This window comes from Coregonus clupeaformis, chromosome 12 (genome assembly GCF_020615455.1).
Source record: "Coregonus clupeaformis isolate EN_2021a chromosome 12, ASM2061545v1, whole genome shotgun sequence".
Taxonomy (NCBI): Eukaryota; Metazoa; Chordata; class Actinopteri; order Salmoniformes; family Salmonidae; genus Coregonus; species Coregonus clupeaformis.
In genome coordinates this window covers 7,389,581-7,405,849 of record NC_059203.1, presented here as the reverse complement: position 1 = coordinate 7,405,849, position 16,269 = coordinate 7,389,581, and the positions used below count along the sequence as shown (strand labels likewise).

At 45.2% G+C, this 16,269-nt stretch overlaps 1 protein-coding gene across 8 annotated transcripts in view; it reads right to left on the bottom strand.

Annotated features, from left to right (window-relative positions):
• The window catches only part of magi1b (membrane associated guanylate kinase, WW and PDZ domain containing 1b), a 220,745-nt gene that overhangs the window by 2,545 nt on the left and 201,931 nt on the right, over nt 1–16,269 (bottom strand). For 3 of the 8 annotated variants that reach the window (XM_045223672.1, XM_045223674.1, XM_045223676.1), the window contains 9 exons: nt 14,640–14,886; nt 12,458–12,549; nt 11,383–11,575; nt 10,156–10,458; nt 8,271–8,474; nt 3,901–3,994; nt 3,704–3,797; nt 2,969–3,112; nt 2,082–2,220 (listed from right to left, as the gene is read on the bottom strand). In XM_045223672.1, the coding sequence (XP_045079607.1) occupies nt 2,082–2,220; nt 2,969–3,112; nt 3,704–3,797; nt 3,901–3,994; nt 8,271–8,474; nt 10,156–10,458; nt 11,383–11,575; nt 12,458–12,549; nt 14,640–14,886 (1,510 nt within the window). Of the gene's footprint in view, nt 1–493; nt 580–674; nt 2,221–2,968; nt 3,113–3,703; nt 3,798–3,900; nt 3,995–8,270; nt 8,475–10,155; nt 10,459–11,382; nt 11,576–12,457; nt 12,550–14,639; nt 14,887–16,269 lie in introns of those variants that run through there. The other 5 variants (XM_045223679.1, XM_045223680.1, XM_045223678.1 and 2 more) reach the window with 4 other exon arrangements.

The following is a 16,269-nucleotide window of genomic DNA, read 5'->3' as shown; positions in this document are numbered from 1 at the left end:
TCTAAAAGTCTTAATAACTCTACTTGGATCTAGTTTTATCTCCAATGCTAGGGACAAACCACAGATACTAACTAGACAGCTAAATAGTAAATAGCTAGAAGAGAGGAACAGCAGTAGAGGAGGGATTGATTGATTGGTTGAGAAAATGTCTAGGAAAGACAAAAACTTTACCAATATCCCACAACCAAACTATCGTGACATGAATCAAACGGATGCTTTGGCATGTCAGCAGTGGACACGCCATGTCCAGAGGTTGAATGCAAGAGGTGGGATGTATGAATCCATTCCTACTGGTCAGCATGACAACAGCGGCAGCAGCGGCGATATTGGCAATGCATTCTGGGTGAATGGACTCTTATGCATGGAGCAGAGGCACGATACGGGTGAGTTGAGGCTACAGCACACAGCGAGAGAGAGAAAGAGAGAGAAACCGGAGAGAGAGAGAAAGAGAGAGAGAGATCGGAGGAGAGAGATGGAGAGGACAGTTACAAACCATGGTCTGATTTTGGTAGGAACTAGGATCTCCCAGCTTGTCATTAGATGATCTCATACATGCGGTGAGATGGGGAACAACCATCTCTGAAGGAAGGAAGAGCCAAACAAAAGGTAGATCAAAAAGAGAAAAAGAGAAAGAGGCAAAGGGTTTAGATTACTAAAACAATAGGCAGAAGAAATAAGAATTATTGTCTTTGTTTATTGTCCAATGGAAAAGGTGTTTATTTGATCATTTAATCATTCAGAGAAATAGACAGTCCAGGAAACAACCCCACCTTTGAGTGAAAAAGTATCAGTTACAGAGAAAGTCCTGGAACCGAGCACACACACACACACACACACACGTGACACCAACCCCATAGAGACAGCGAGATGCACACACAACACAGTATGAAGCCGTTTACATTGCCAACATAAAATAAATGTAAAAGGGTGGAAACTAAAAGTAAAACATTTTTAGAAAATATACAACCTCACAGAGATGTCTTATTGGTGCAGGAAAGACATAGCATATTCTCGGCGCAACAAAATACATGAATAAACAGGCAATATTTTCCCAAATCAAGAATGCATTAAGATGAATTGTGACTATCAATCAACAGATCAATACAATTAAAATGAAATATTCCATAAATATTATGGAAAATTGACCAAAAAAAAAATACACATTTGGATTTACACTTTGACACGTTCATGCAGCAATATACTTTCTAGATTAATATGTGGGTTGATTCATGGCTCTGTACATGAACAAAAATATGTGTAAAAATGTTTCTTTTTTAGTTACAAAAATGTCTGTAGAGGTGGAGCTGAATGGAGTTGAATTGTCAGGAATGAGTGATGTCTCCAGAATCACAGTTTTCCAATGACAGTTACACAGTAGGTGAGAATAAATCCATGGATTTGTGAATATGTCAAACAAAGTATTGTGAATTTCCCATTGAAATGGTAGAAAGTATTAGAATGGTCTCATTTCAAGACAGTCTCGACTGAAGTCCTAAACTCAACTCAGTAGCTTACATTCACCTTCAATAAATATCATAAATATGTTCATTACGCCATATCAAAGCTCGGAGATGCAATCCAACCAGAGAGCATTTCCCAGTTTAGCACGGGATGCAATAGTTATTTTATTTATTTTTTTACCCTAAAAATATAATTCAGCAAGGACTCAATAAACATATATCCACATTTAGAAACACTGATCTTTTTAGATTTGTTTTCTCTCCTCACAGTTCTTTCATAATTTTTTCCATGTGACCCTCTTTTTCCAAGGGGTCCACATAGACCCCTTTCATCCTTGGGGCGTCCCAGAATTCCCTGCTCCCCAAGCAACGCCCCACTCAGTGACACACAGCAGAAGGTTAAAAGGTGACAGCAGTTGACCCAGACCCGAAGGGAGTAAAACCAGACACACCCAGCGGACAGTGGAAGTCAGTGGAAGGCCCAGAGCACAGCACAGAGCAGGACAGGAGAGGAGACATGTGTCCTCTCGTACCCCACCCCGCCCCTCCCCCATGGGGAGTGTGTGTGCACTCAGGGGGTGAAGATGGGGGAAAAGGGAATGTTTTCGTAGATTGACCCACCATATTCAGGCACCGAGCCGTCGCCCCGCTTGAGGACTAGGCGGGCGCGGCGGCCGCCGTTTTTAATCAGTTCGATGGCGCGGGCGTGCTTCATGCCCTTGGTGCTCTCACTGTTTATCTCCAGGATCTCATCTCCCACCTGAAGGAGAGAGGAGAGGGGGAGACATTGGAGGAGGGAGAGGTGAAGAGTGGAAGGTAGTGGGTGAGACAGAGGATAGGTAGGAAAAGGACAAGAGGAGGAGGAGAGAAGGGCAGAGGGGGTGAACAGGGGAGGAAAAGAGGGGACAGTGGGAAAGGGGACAGTTGGGAACATAAGCGGTGCCAGAGGGAGGAAGGTTAGATTATAGTTAAAACGTAAAAAACAACTATTCTGACTGCTGTGAAGGCATCATTTCTAGAAATCCACAATGGTACAAGAGGGAAAGAAATGGTGTCAAAGAACTGTAGGTTTGCCTCATGTAGGTAGAGAGACAGAAAGACGGAGAATTCTAATTCTCTTTTTTCTCCTCTGCGCCTCAAGCTTTCTGTCAGTGTTCTCTCCGTCGAGGGAATTCCACTTGTACAGAAATGGGTCTCCTACTGACACCTCTCTCCGCCTCACAGAACCTGGGCCTATTAATATCTCATCTAACAAGCCCTGCTCAGAACAGTGACACACACACCTCCCTGACAGATGCCCCCGCTAACATTCAATGTTATTTACATATATCACATATTCACAAATAATAAAGGAAAATCAATGAACCCTTTAATTGTCTCTATAGGACCCAGGGGAATGTTAAACTTGTGTTTTCATTTTGTATGAGGTGTTCAGGATTACATTAGTAGAATGAATATGATACATCAACTTTAGACTTCAAACACTCCTATATGGGGGTCATATATACCTTCATCTTGCCATTGCGTACAGCCGCTCCATCCTCAGCTAGTCTCAGCACATACAGGTCCATGTTGTACTCACAACCTCCTCGCAGGCTGAACCCAAAACCTTTGTTGTCCCTCTCCAGGTCCACTGAGTAGAACCCAGCATCCTGAGAAAAAAAACACACACATCCACACGACAAGGTCAGACTGGTGATTCAGTGGTGGCTAGACTTGCCAGTGTGTGTGTGTGTCTGTGGATGGCTCGTATTTCAGTGTGGGGACGAATGCCACCTTGAGGAAAGTCACACTTAGATCGGAGCTCCAGAGTAGTGGTGGGTGAAATGAATAATAGATTGATTAGACTATGGGGCAGTTTGAGGCAGGCAGAGAGGGCACACAGAGCCACAGACACTACAAGGGCACTGCCAAGGACACAGACTCAACACCCTCCTTCCTTGCTCTGTTCAGGAACTAATCAATATGATATCAGAATAAAGCATCTCCCTAGTGTGACAACCACTTAGAGGGAACACATTGCTGTAGGGCAGGGATCATCAACTAGATTCAGCCACGAGACAATTTTTTCTTGAGAGGATGGTCGGGGGGCCGGAACATAATTACGAATAATTTGTAGACTGCAAATTGACCGCAATAAAATTTAAATCACTTGCAGCTGATATCCTGGTGTTTTTACAGTCGTATAACCCCCCCCACAGTTGGGGACAGGCAGGCCTTGGCAGCGATGGACAGATCCTTACCTGGGCTGGAGGTTGTGTTGTTGGGGCAGGGGGAGGAGGGGCCTGGGGGGATTTGAACTCAAAAGAGGACTCCTGTTTTGGTTTGGTGTTGTTTCTGGAATGAGAAAGATGATAAAATATTGGTTAAAAATCTTTGCTAATAGACATGTTCTTAAGCAATTAGGTCCTACATACATGTATCACAGAATCCCTCTCACCTGGGCTCAGGTGCAGCCTGTTGTTGGGCTGTGTGAGTGGTTGTTATAGTGGCGATCTTCTCAGCGTTGGTCAGCAGTGATGCATTAGAGGACTCTGATGAGCGAGAGAGAGCGAGAGAGAGCGAGAGCGAAGGAGAGAGAAAAGGAGCAGGGGGGTCAGGGGCCTGCAGACTGAACCATGCAAAATACGAAGGGAGAAAAATGAACCAAAAACAGTTTCACTAAACCGTCGTAAGCCCAACTTCAGCTCAACTATAAGCATCGCGTTGCTTTGCCATCAGCGTCATGTCAATGTGACGTTCTACCTGCTACACAGAGCGTGTTGTTTTGAGAGCGGAGAGTAGCAGAGGGGAAGAGCATCTTTATTATATTTTCCCCTACTGTACTGAACCATATTCATCGATTATGCATAAGTCCAATAGCTTTGGTCCAGTTTTTCACAAGTACTCATTAAATTGTTGCTAGTGGTTGTACTTAATGATCCTCTAATTACACAAGTTGCTTTTGTTTACATTGTGAACCTAGGTAGTCAATGTAGCTAGCTAGCTAGCTAGTAGTAGTAGCTTCTTGACTTAGTAAATCTTAGTAAAATAACCAGTGGTGTATAGTCAAGGCCATATGCAACCAAAATTAACTTTATAATATAATAATAATAATAATATGCCATTTAGCAGACGCTTTTATCCAAAGCGACTTACAGTCATGCGTGCATAAATTTTTGTGTATGGGTGGTCCCGGGGATCGAACCCACTACCTTGGCGTTACAAGCGCCGTGCTCTACCAGCTGAGCTACAGAGGACGACAACTTTATTTCTCATTATTTCAATTCACAAGATAGAATGAACGTGTGCGTCAGACGTTAAGAATTTAACCTCGCCGATTCTTGAGCTTGGACGCTGCCATTGGAAGTGACGCAACCCGAGCGCAACACAGGTAGTGAAGCAGCTTTCATTGATTTCAAAGGAAGCATTTCCTCAACGGCTGACGGCTGGCTGATGGCAATGCCGGACGCCCGATAGATATACTGTAGCAGGGGCGCTACATTTTTTATATATAATTTATTCAAAGGGGGACATATGGAAGCCTGGACCCGAGGAACTGCTATACTCATGGCTCTCATCTAATCACAGCATATTTGTGTAATCAATGACCTATGCTTGACCGTAATCCTTAAATAAACACGCAATAACCACACAACCATCTCCTCACTCCAAACACACACCCTCATTTCTTTCTAATATTTTGTTCTTTTTTTCTCACCTTTATTTAACCAGGTAAGCCAGTTGAGAACAAGTTCTCATTTACAACTGCGACAAGATAAAGCAAAGCAGTGCGATAAAAACAACAACAACACAGCGTTACATATGGGATAAACAAAACGTACAGTCAAAAACACAATAGAAAATCTATATACAGTGTGTGCAAATGTAGTAAGTTATGGAGGTAAGGCAATAAATAGGCCATAGTGCAAAATAATTACAATTTAGTATTAACACTGGAGTGATAGATGTGCAGAAGATGATGTACAAATAGAGATACTGGGGTGCAAATGAGCAAAATAAATAACAATATGGCGATGAGGTAGTTGGGTGGGCTAATTACAGATGGGCTGTGTACAGGTGCAGTGATCGGTAAGCTGCTCTGACAACTGATGCTTAAAGTTAGACTAATCCTAGCCCCTGCTCTCGGCCCAACTACCGCCCCTAGACTAATCCCAGCCCCACCGGCTGTGCTCAATTCCAGTTTCAAATATACATCACTCCCCCACTAGTCCACTTGGATCCCAATGGCTTAACTCTCCATTCCGCCCCCACGACCCCTGAAACATTGGGCTGGCCAGCCAATCAGAGTGGAGGCCGAGCCGAGGTCGGGCCGAGTGGGTTTAATTCCAGCCAGCTGCGTAGTCACATTGCTTGGGGAAACCCGAGGTTTGATGAGTGCTGTCTCTGTCCATGAATCCCAGTGTCTTAAAATAAACCTTCTCCCTCCTCCATCACTCTACGCCGGAGTCAACCAGAGGTTGGAACCAGTTCAGGGAACAGAACTGAAAACTGTAAAGAAATTAAGGAACAGAAACAGAACCGGGAACGAAAGTGATCCATACTTTTCTGGAACAGAACCGTTATTTTAAAAGCATGGAAACTGGTTAGTAATGTTATTTTACGTTCCTGTCTTTTTTTTTATAGTCCCACAAAAAAACGCAACAATGCAACTATGCAAAGCCCTCACTCTGTATTCCAGCGTCAACCTGCAAGCTTAAAATCTTTGTCAGTGTGTGTGCACATGTATAGGCTACCTGCCCTTCCCCTCTCCGAAGCATAGGCTACTGTACTGATGTTAGAAGTGTTAGAAGATAAGGAGATATATGTTTTATTAGCTAGAGAAGAATGGATTCACTTGTTCAATGCTAGTTTAGGATACTATAGGCCTAGTTATCACGTTTCACATTGGATTTATTAACTACAAAAAGGTACGATGTGTTTTTAATTCTGATGCCGCTCTGCACACACAAGCTTGTTCACTTGCTAGCTCAAGGTTGTTAGCTAGCTATCTCAAGCTTGTTAGGTTGCTAGCTCAAGCTTGTTAGGTCGCTAACTCAAGCTTGTTAGCTAGCTAGCTCAAAGGACATACAAAGTTCCTTCATAGAAGCCGCTCCTCCTAGGTATAACTCTGTGGTACCAAATTCAGATAATGCATGTCATAACACGATGCCTAGCGCTTCAAGCCTGCTCCTCAACCCTCTCTCGCTCTCTCCCCACCTGTAACATTTCAGTCACACCGTGTGCCATAGGCTACACTTGTCTGTCCATCACGCATGTAAACAACTAGCTTACCTGCTCTATTCGCACTGATTGGTGAAGTAATTTAATGAGCGCAGTGTAAAAAACTGTTGATTTCACAGGTTAAAAAAAGAACAGAAAGGAACAATGTAAACCAGTACTTTTTTGGGCTTCCAACTGGTTCAGAACTTTATTTTGCTGTTCGGAACAGTGGAACGGAACAACAAAATGTGTGGTTCGGTTCAGAACGAAACGATCGGAAAATAATTGCGGTTCCAACCCCTGAAGCCCAGGCTCCATCCTCACATACTCCATCCCTCTCATTTCCTTCCTCAATCTCCGCATCTCTCATCCCGTACTCCTTCTCTCCCACTTTCCTCTTTCCATTGCGCTATCCCTTCCTCCCACCCAGCTCCCTCCCAGCCTTTCCAGAGAGAGAGAGAGAGAGAGCGCAGAGTTTCCCTGCAGTGATGTTGGAATCAGCCTCCTTATTAAATCTCCCTCTGCCTCCCTAACAGCCCTGCGTTTAACAGCAGGAGACAACCCTGGCCTTGGTTAAATCTACACCATTTGAAAAAAGGGTTCTTCGGTTCCAGGTAGAACCATTTTGGATTCTATATAGAACCCTCTATGGAAAGGGTTCTACATGGAACCCAAAACAGTTCTACTTGGAACCAAAAGGGTCCTATCTGGAACCGACAAGGGTTCTTCAAAGGGTTCTCCTATGGGGATAGCCAAAGAACGCTTTTAGGTTCTAGATAGCACCTTTTTCTAAGAGTGTACCTACCTCACTAATAGACAGGGATTCTGACCATGGTTTGTAGTCTCTCTCTCTCTCTAAAACAATTGTGTCTCAGTGTAATCATCTGTCTCTACAGAAAAAGGCTTTAATCCATAAAAACAGGCCAAACAACAGCAACATGGACAAATAACTCCAATTTCTCCAACATGCAGGTTAACAAAGACTAGTGTTTACACTGGCGTTCTCCCTGCATCTCTCTCACTTAATCAAACAGCATGCCAGGGTGATCTGTCAGTGCAGTGTAACGAGAGCTCTTAGCCCCAAGAAAGACACACACACACACACACACACACAAACAAATACACACACACACACACACCGTTACAGCCTCTGACAGCTGAATTACTCTTGAATGTTTCAGGAGAATGTGAAATGCACGACTGCACTAGAAAGTTCCCTCCCATCCAAGACAAGCAGCTCTGTCAACATTGCGGGGGTGATCAGACTAACTAGAGCACTCGAAATGTAAAAACGCTGTGATGGTGATGTACCGAGATAGGCATTCCTTTAGCAAAAGGTGTATACTGTACATTCCGATACAATAAAGGTTTACATAACTGATTTAATGCACAAATATTCCTATGACACAGGTTGATCCTAACTGCTGAGATCTACAGTCTTAGGTCTAGTTCTGCCCAACCCTGTTCCTGGAGAGCTACCGTAACCCTCCTGTAGGTTGTCGCTCCAACCCCAATTATAACCAACCAGCTAATTATTAGAATCAGGTGTGCTAGATTGGGGTTGAAAAGAAAACATACAGGCTCTCCAGGAACAGGGTTCTGTCTTACCGTCTCCGGGAATGATCCTTAGCGTGACGGTGTTCCCGGCCTCCTTGATCAGGTTGACGATGTCCGAGTGTGACTTGTTGGTGATGGAGCAGCCGTTGACGGCCAGGATACGGTCCCCCACCTTCAGCTTCCCACAGCGGTCCGCAGGGCTCCCCTCAATAATACGACCTATTTTGTGGGGCATGGCCACACATGCATTTCCAGCTTTTTGCGTTTGCATGATTCATAGTGTGTGTGATGTGACATTGTTGGTGTTTTGAGAGAGAGAGAGAGAAGAAGAAGAAAAAATTGACAGACGAGGAAGAGGAGAAGAGAGAGAATGGAAGACAGAAGTTTAAGGGTTACTTCACCAAAGCCACCAAGCCAAGTGCCAAAAGACAGTGCCTGGAAATCTGCCGTGAGAAAGTGAAAGCATTGGTCAAGTGAGAGGGAATGTTGAAGGAAAAATGCCTTTACATACTGTATATGTACTGCATTCAAATGAATTAGGACCATACTAAATACTCAATGTGTCACTGACAATCTCCCTCTGTCAACATTATGTACTAGCGCTGCTCCAAAGGACAAGTTCTTCTATTTGCATTAGTGAATCTCTCCTAACATCTTTGTACAGCTGAAACCTAATAATCAGGAAACTATGTCAACCTTCAGCTCTGATAAGACAGACACCTGCAGCTGCAGCCTAGATTACAAACGTACAGACATCACAGACGACTTCTTCGCTAGTACCCTCAGGTCCTCTCCTACCAACAATCCTCAGCAGCACAAAGGCTTCTACCCTACTAGAGAATGCCTCTCAATCATAACAGAGAAATATAGCACATATCATTCTCTATCCATCTCTATTCCTCTTCTTCATTCATTGAACTACAAAGACTAATCAGTCTGTCTCTTCCCTCTGCTGTCAGTAACTCTAGCCAAGAGCAGATCTGTGGAGCGCAACTCATGAGTTCTGTACCAACTAGAAGCTTTGTTGGTTTCACAGCAGAAGGATGTGTTTCTTTAATAAGCTAAGAGAGGATGGATGGATATATCTGTGTCAGAGTAATTGGGATCCATACAGATTTCTCTTCACTATTGATCAATAACCAACGTGATCCTCTTTTATGTGAAGCCTGGAAGATAAACGAAATGGTACAAACTTGCCAATGCCTTCCATTTCAGTACATGAAGATATGCTTTGCTTGATCGTTTGACGCCCAGTGAGAGTTTAGTTAAGCAGTGTTTCAGCACACCCAACCCAGAGCGACTCCCTGAGGAGTGGTCAGGTAGGTACAGAGAGTGGCAGCAAGATCTCTCTGTAGCAGTTATAGGCAGAATACACTGCACAGCAAAGACACCAGAGCAGACAACAGGGCATGCAGAGGGACAAGCAGAGTTGGAGGACAGTGGGAGAGGGTCTATCCATCTACAAATGATCCCACTTACAATATCGCAATACTCTTCCCCCTTATTAACTCATCATTATAACTGTTGCAATCTGCTCATCGGAGGCATTTAAGTAAGAGCATCTGAATTATACAGGATATTATGCAACATACTCTTACTTGTGATCAATTATGAAAGATAGTATAAATATTACAGTTCTTTGGGCTGGGTTTCAGTGTCTCTGCTTGACAGAATTTAAGAAAATAGAAGAGGAACACCACTCGCTAGAAGATGGAAGAATGAGGATGAAAGCTATTCACCAGAAATATGGGCTATTAAGAATATAATTTTCATAGAAGTAGAGGGACAGTACCCAGTAGTCAAACAGTGATTAGTTAAAAAATATATATGTTCTCCTGTATAGTGAGAGGAACTTTGAGTGTGTGTGTGCATAGTACATGCATATGTGCTACCTATATTTAAGTACAGAAAGGTAGAGAGGACATGGGGGTCTTACCGAAGGTGGTGCCAGACTCGGGTCGGGACACAGACGAGACAATCACAAATCCGAAGCCCTCGTTCTCCCCGCGGCGGATCTCCACATCGTAGGGCTGCAGGGCGTTGTTGACCACGGTGCTACCCGAGCCCCCACCACCCCCGCTGCCGATGCCGCTGGTGGAGCCACTGCTGGAGCTGACAGTGTTGAGGGAGTTCTGGCTGCCCTGGGGAGTCCGCTTCTCCTCTGTGAGGGAGGGGGCCTGTGTGCTGCTGTGGTGGGACGAGGCTGGGGACGGGGGCACCTCACCCTCCCCTTTAGACCCTGAGGAGGAATTGACAGAGCTACTTTACAGCAACAGCACATAAAACTAAAAGAAACACGAAATATTTTTTTTTACTAATGAACATGGACACCGGTGCGCCTCTCTACCCACTCAGCCTGGCGTAATAATCACACTGATAGCAGGAAGCAGGTCTACACTTTCATCTATTCCTCCCCAAAATATCTAAAGATATGGCTTCCCAACTGCATCACAACATAAGGTTCCCATCTAATTTCCTGGCATTGAGGCAGTACTTCATACTGGGCGTCACCCCTCTGACCAACCATCATGCCCTCGGTCTGGACGCTCACATCAGTGGCTGGAAGGCAGGCTGGTGGGAGTGGGGGCAGGTTGGGACCGTCTTCATCATGTTTAAGGAACTTTATTTATCCTGCTGAAGGGCAGAGCCAGGTTGGGCGCATTGAGGGCCTCTGATAAATGTTTCCCCACACATCCATGGACTGTTGAAGAGCAGCGGTGCGACCCTTCAAATAGCAGCTCTGTCCTCGGGCCCTTCACTGCCTGGAGCAGTGGATTGCTCTGATGTTTCTGCATAGACTGCTGTTGATTGTACTACTGCACAGACTGCTGCTCATCTGCTGTTTGTGCGATACTTGAAATAGGAACATTCTGAGACAGATTATCGAATAAGATTCTACCATGATCCTTAAGCATTGTGCAGAGAAGACAGAATTACTGGCAAAATTACTGGCAGACAAACTATCAAATTACGTTGTCTGATTAAAGCCAACACTGCTACCACAGATTTCTCTCCATCTCTTGCTGTTGAAAGACAAGTTCACACAAACCACTTCTGATGCTCATATCATGTAGCTGTTATTTGAATGCGTTCACTCTGTATAAGAGTGTCTGTCTAAGTAAAACTTAGTGTCCGTGTTTAACTAGCTGCTGCGTTCCCTTACCTCCGTAGCCAGTCTTGCGTCGCACGGTGAGGTTGACGTGGCCCTGCTTGGCGGCCTGCTGCATCAGCTGTACCACCAGCTGATGAGACTTCCCCACCACTGCCGTGCCGTCCACACAGATGAGCTCATCCCCCGAACGCAGGCGCCCGTCCTCATCCGCTGCCCCGTACTTCACTATGTGCCCTATGTAGATCTGGGGAGAGGAGGGGAGGAAGGAAGGAGAGGGGAGGAGAGGGGGAGGAAGGGAGGAGGGGAGGTGAGGAGTGGAGAGGAGAGGGGGAGGAAGGGAGGAGGGGAGGAGAGGAGTGGAAAGGAGAGGGGGAGGAAGGGAGAAAAGGAGAGACAATAAGAGAAAAGGAGAGGACAGAAGAGGCGGGTGATAGGAGAGGTTGTTGGTCAATCAACAGCACATCGTGAAAGAACATCAAGATGAGATATTAACGGTTGTTGAATAATATTTCTACCTCATAGGTAAGATTATTTTAGTACAACACTTTCCGGCAGCACTAACACAGCACTAACACCCCTGGTCCAGCTAGAAAGCTGGCTGGTACGTCTCCTCTCCTCTTTCTCTGCTTGTCTGCACAGCCCGGTCTAAATCTCTTGTGTGTCATTATTTTCCTTCTTCAAAAGCTGTCCAGACCAGCTCACAAGAACAAACAACTTGGCCTCTTTAAAGGGAAAAAAAAGTGGCGGGAGAGATGGAGTCTGCAGCAAGTAGATGAAAGAGCAAGTGGAGCTACAGAACAGAGGAGCTGAGACCTCAACCACCACCACACACAGACCAAAACTGCTGCTGTAGTTGATTCATCTGGCTCCAACAGAGGAGTTTACAACCATCAATTAGACAGTAAAATATGTCACACAAAGATGCAAAATATATTAAATATATACTAAATATTTGTCATAATAAACTTAGAAGTCTCATAATAAGTGTCCAAGCCAAGATTAATAACTAGATACTTGGAATCTGTTGAAAGGTGTATTATTTTTCAACTGAACTTAAAATATCTATTGAGAGTATAGATATATACAGAGCAGTGATGTTAGTGTGTGGTTGAATCTTCTAACTCACCGGCTCTCCTGGCTCGTTCCCTCCCAGGATCCGGAACCCGTAGCCCGTGTCCTTTCTCCACAGGAAGATGTCCTGCTCCTGGAAATCAGGCACTGCAACCAGATAACCAATCATCAGCATTGATAACTACATCCTGGATCATTACATCAGAACCCACACAGTGTAACCCCTCCTCCCCCTGTTCCTTTCAGAGGAGAACAGAGGCCAGCTAGTACATTCCTTACCCTGAGGAATGTGTAAATATCTAATATCTTCCCATCAAAAGAAAATGATCTATTCCCAAAATACCTTCAAATTACCATTCAAGAGAGGAGAGGGCTGTGAAAATCCCCTAGATACCTATTTTATCAAACTTCCATAATTAGGATCTCTTTGAATACTATCCTTTCGGATGTCTTTGAAGACAAAATCCTTCTTCCTTTGTCCCATCAACCTGGGTAGGTGACAGGGACTGGGAGTCTCTCCCTAGCACTCAGCCAGGTCACCAGTATGCCAGCCTGGTGCTGTATTATTGAGAAGGGCCTCAGCAGTGCTGCTCCTCAGGCTCAGTCTGGAACCCCCTAGCCGAGGAGATCTGAGCAGGAGGGGAGGGGAAGAGGGTGGCAGTACTGGAGCTAGCTGTCAGACGGGCACTAAGTTGCAACATAGCGGTGCACTTCAGCGACTGACAGCTCATGGTTCATGTAGCACTGGAGGTGGGCAGACCACAGAGGAACAGGGGTCCAAGCAACAGCTTGGAGCTGTCTGTGTCGATGTGTGTGTGTGTGTATCCATGCATTCAGCCCCCCCATGGGATACTCCATGTAACTATACAGACCTCCACAGCTAAAGCCACTATGAGCCAGCAGGATAGAGGGAGGAGGGCAAGAGGCCAGATTGGCTGCAATCTGTTCCAGAGTAAACAGAAGAGCTCACAGTGTTGAGCTAGCTAGCTCTCTTTCTACCACACTGGGACTCAGGGTATGGCCGAGATTGGCATGTCACAGGCTAACCGCTAGGCACTGGGCAGCTTATCAGATCAATCCAGCAGCTCAACTTCTAAACCACTGGCTAGGAACAGATCCATACTAAACAAAGATTAGTCAATCTGCCCAGCTCAGACTGACCCTGGAGAACAAGCAGATTAACTTCAGATCAGGAAGCGGAGATGGGGAGAAAGAGTGGCTAGTATCCACTATCCAGCTAGCACCATCAAAATGGCTGCTGGGTGAACATCAAGCATGGGCATTCTTCCCAGCTCACCCAGTCTGCATTGCTCAGGTTTGGGAAACGCTCGCAGGGTGGTCGCAAAATGGTGTGTTACAGCCTCAGCTCTCCCAGGCTTTGATTTCAGAATCAATCAGGCAAACGTGTCATCACAACGGTAATGAAGTCCTATTTCCTCAGGACAGGGACATACAAGTGCTGAATAAGGCTGAGTTGACTAAACAATCCCCACTCTTCTTCCTTGTTTCTTTAGAATTCTAGAATTCCTCTCCTCTTCTCCCCTATCCTCGCTCACCTGAGGAGAGAGCCAACTCTGGCAGTACCGTACCCAGTTCCTCTCCCTTTAAGGCCTCTAAATAATGAAAGCCTGATGAAAGCAGGAGCACCAGAGAAATGATTAGACGTTCAACCCTCTGGACCCTCCAATCCTCAGAGGGCAACTGACAGGGGTTGAGAGATATTCCTGTTAATTGGGGAGGCTAGCACCGTAAGCATCACCAGACTACCAGGGAAATATGGGAGCCACCACCGCAAATTATATGCACATTTGTCTGGAGCTGTGTTCTAAAGAATAGTGTAGAGGTGAACATGGCACAGTCTATTCCAGAGAGCATACTACTTACTGATAATAACACACATGGTCAAGGTTCAGTAGATCAAGGGTGTGGTTAGCAGCACCAACTCTCCTTAGAGGCTGTTGTTATCGCTCTCACTCCCATTTCTCTACCCAACTGCCACAATGATCTTCAAACAGTCCACACTCCTAACCCACCAAGTGAACACCCACTTTAGGTCAATATACAAAAGACGACAGGATACTTTTGGCAAATCAGAATATTGAGTGTAGGGGACTGAGGTTAAATTACTTACATGCATGCAGATTATCTCTGTTCACCAGCCCCAGACTGCAGTACCAACCCGACAGGACAGGGGGAGCACCCAAGCAAACACCCTCACACCAAAAATAAATACTTACGCCTACTTTCATACATGCTCCTGGACTGGGCCCAGACCTTGAAGGGATCCGGTTTCCTCTGGATGGTCCCGTCTGCCTGAGGTTCCTGGGGAGGCAGGCCGGGCAGGGGCTGGGTGGGGGGTGGGGGGGCGGCGCTCTCGCAGAAAGGGGTGGCCAGGGACAGGTGCACAGGGGAGTCAGTGTGGGTACTCCGGTGGCTGGACACACTGTGCACAGAACTGTTCTGACTGTCCTTCCTCGCTAACTGCTGTATGAGAGAGAGGGGAATAGAAGGATTAAGACAGGAAGAGAGGGGAATATAAGGATTAAGACAGGGAGAGGGGAATATAAGGATTAAGACAGGGAGAGGGGATAATAGAAGGATTAAGACAGGGAGAGAGGGGAATAGAAGGATTAATACAGGGAGAGAGGGGAAAATAATGATTAAGACAGGGAGAGAGGGGAATAGAAGGATTAATACAGGGAGAGAGGGGAATAGAAGGATTAAGACAGGGAGAGAGGGGAAAATAATGATTAAGACAGGGAGAGAGGGGAATATAAGGATTAATATAGGGAGAGAGGGGAATAGAAGGATTAAAACAGGGAGAGAGGGGAATAGATGGATTAAGACAGGGAGAGGGGAATAGAAGGATTAAGACAGGGAGAGAGGTGAATAGAAGGAGTAAGACAGGGAAAGAAGGGAATATAAGGAGTAAAACAGGGAAAGATGTGAATAGAAGGATTAAGACAGGAAGATAGGGGAATAGAAGGATTAAGACAGGGAGAGAGGGGAATAGATGGATTAAGACAGTGAGAGAGGTGAATAGAAGGAGTAAGACAGGGAAAGAGGGGAATATAAGGAGTAAGACAGGGAAAGATGTGAATAGAAGGATTAATACAGGGAGAGAGGGGAATAGAAGGATTAAGACAGGAAGAGAAGGGAATAGATGGATTAAGACAGGGAGAGAGGGGAATAGAAGAAGTAAGACAGGGAGAGAGGGGAATAGAAGGATTAAGACAGGGAGAGAGGTGAATAGAAGGAGTAACACAGGAAGAGAGGGGAATAGAATGATTAAGACAGGGAAAGAGGTTAATAGAAGGAGTAAGACAGGAAGAGAGGGGAATAGAATGATTAAGACAGGGAAAGAGGTTAATAGAAGGAGTAAGACAGGGAAACAGGTGAATAGAAGGAGTAAGACAGGGAAAGAGGGGAATATAAGGAGCAAGACAGGGAAAGATGTGAATAGAAGGAGTAAGACAGGGAAAGAGGGGAATATAAGGAGTAAGACAGGGAAAGATGTGAATATAAGGAGTAAGACAGGGAAAGAGGGGAATATAAGGATTAAGACAGGGAAAGAGGTGAATAGAAGGAGTAAGACAGGGAAAGAGGTGAATAGAAGGAGTAAGACCGGGAAAGAGGTGAATAGAAGGAGTAAGACAGGGAAAGAGGTGAATAGAAGGAGTAAGACAGGGAAAGAGGGGAATATAAGGAGTAAAACAGGGAAAGAGGTGAATAGAAGGATTAAGGCAGGAAGAGAGGTGAATAGGATTAAGACAGGGAGAGAGGGGAATAGAAGGATTAAGACAGGGAGAGAGGGGAATATAAGGATTAAGACAGGGAGAGAGGGGAATAGAAGGATTTAGGCAGGGA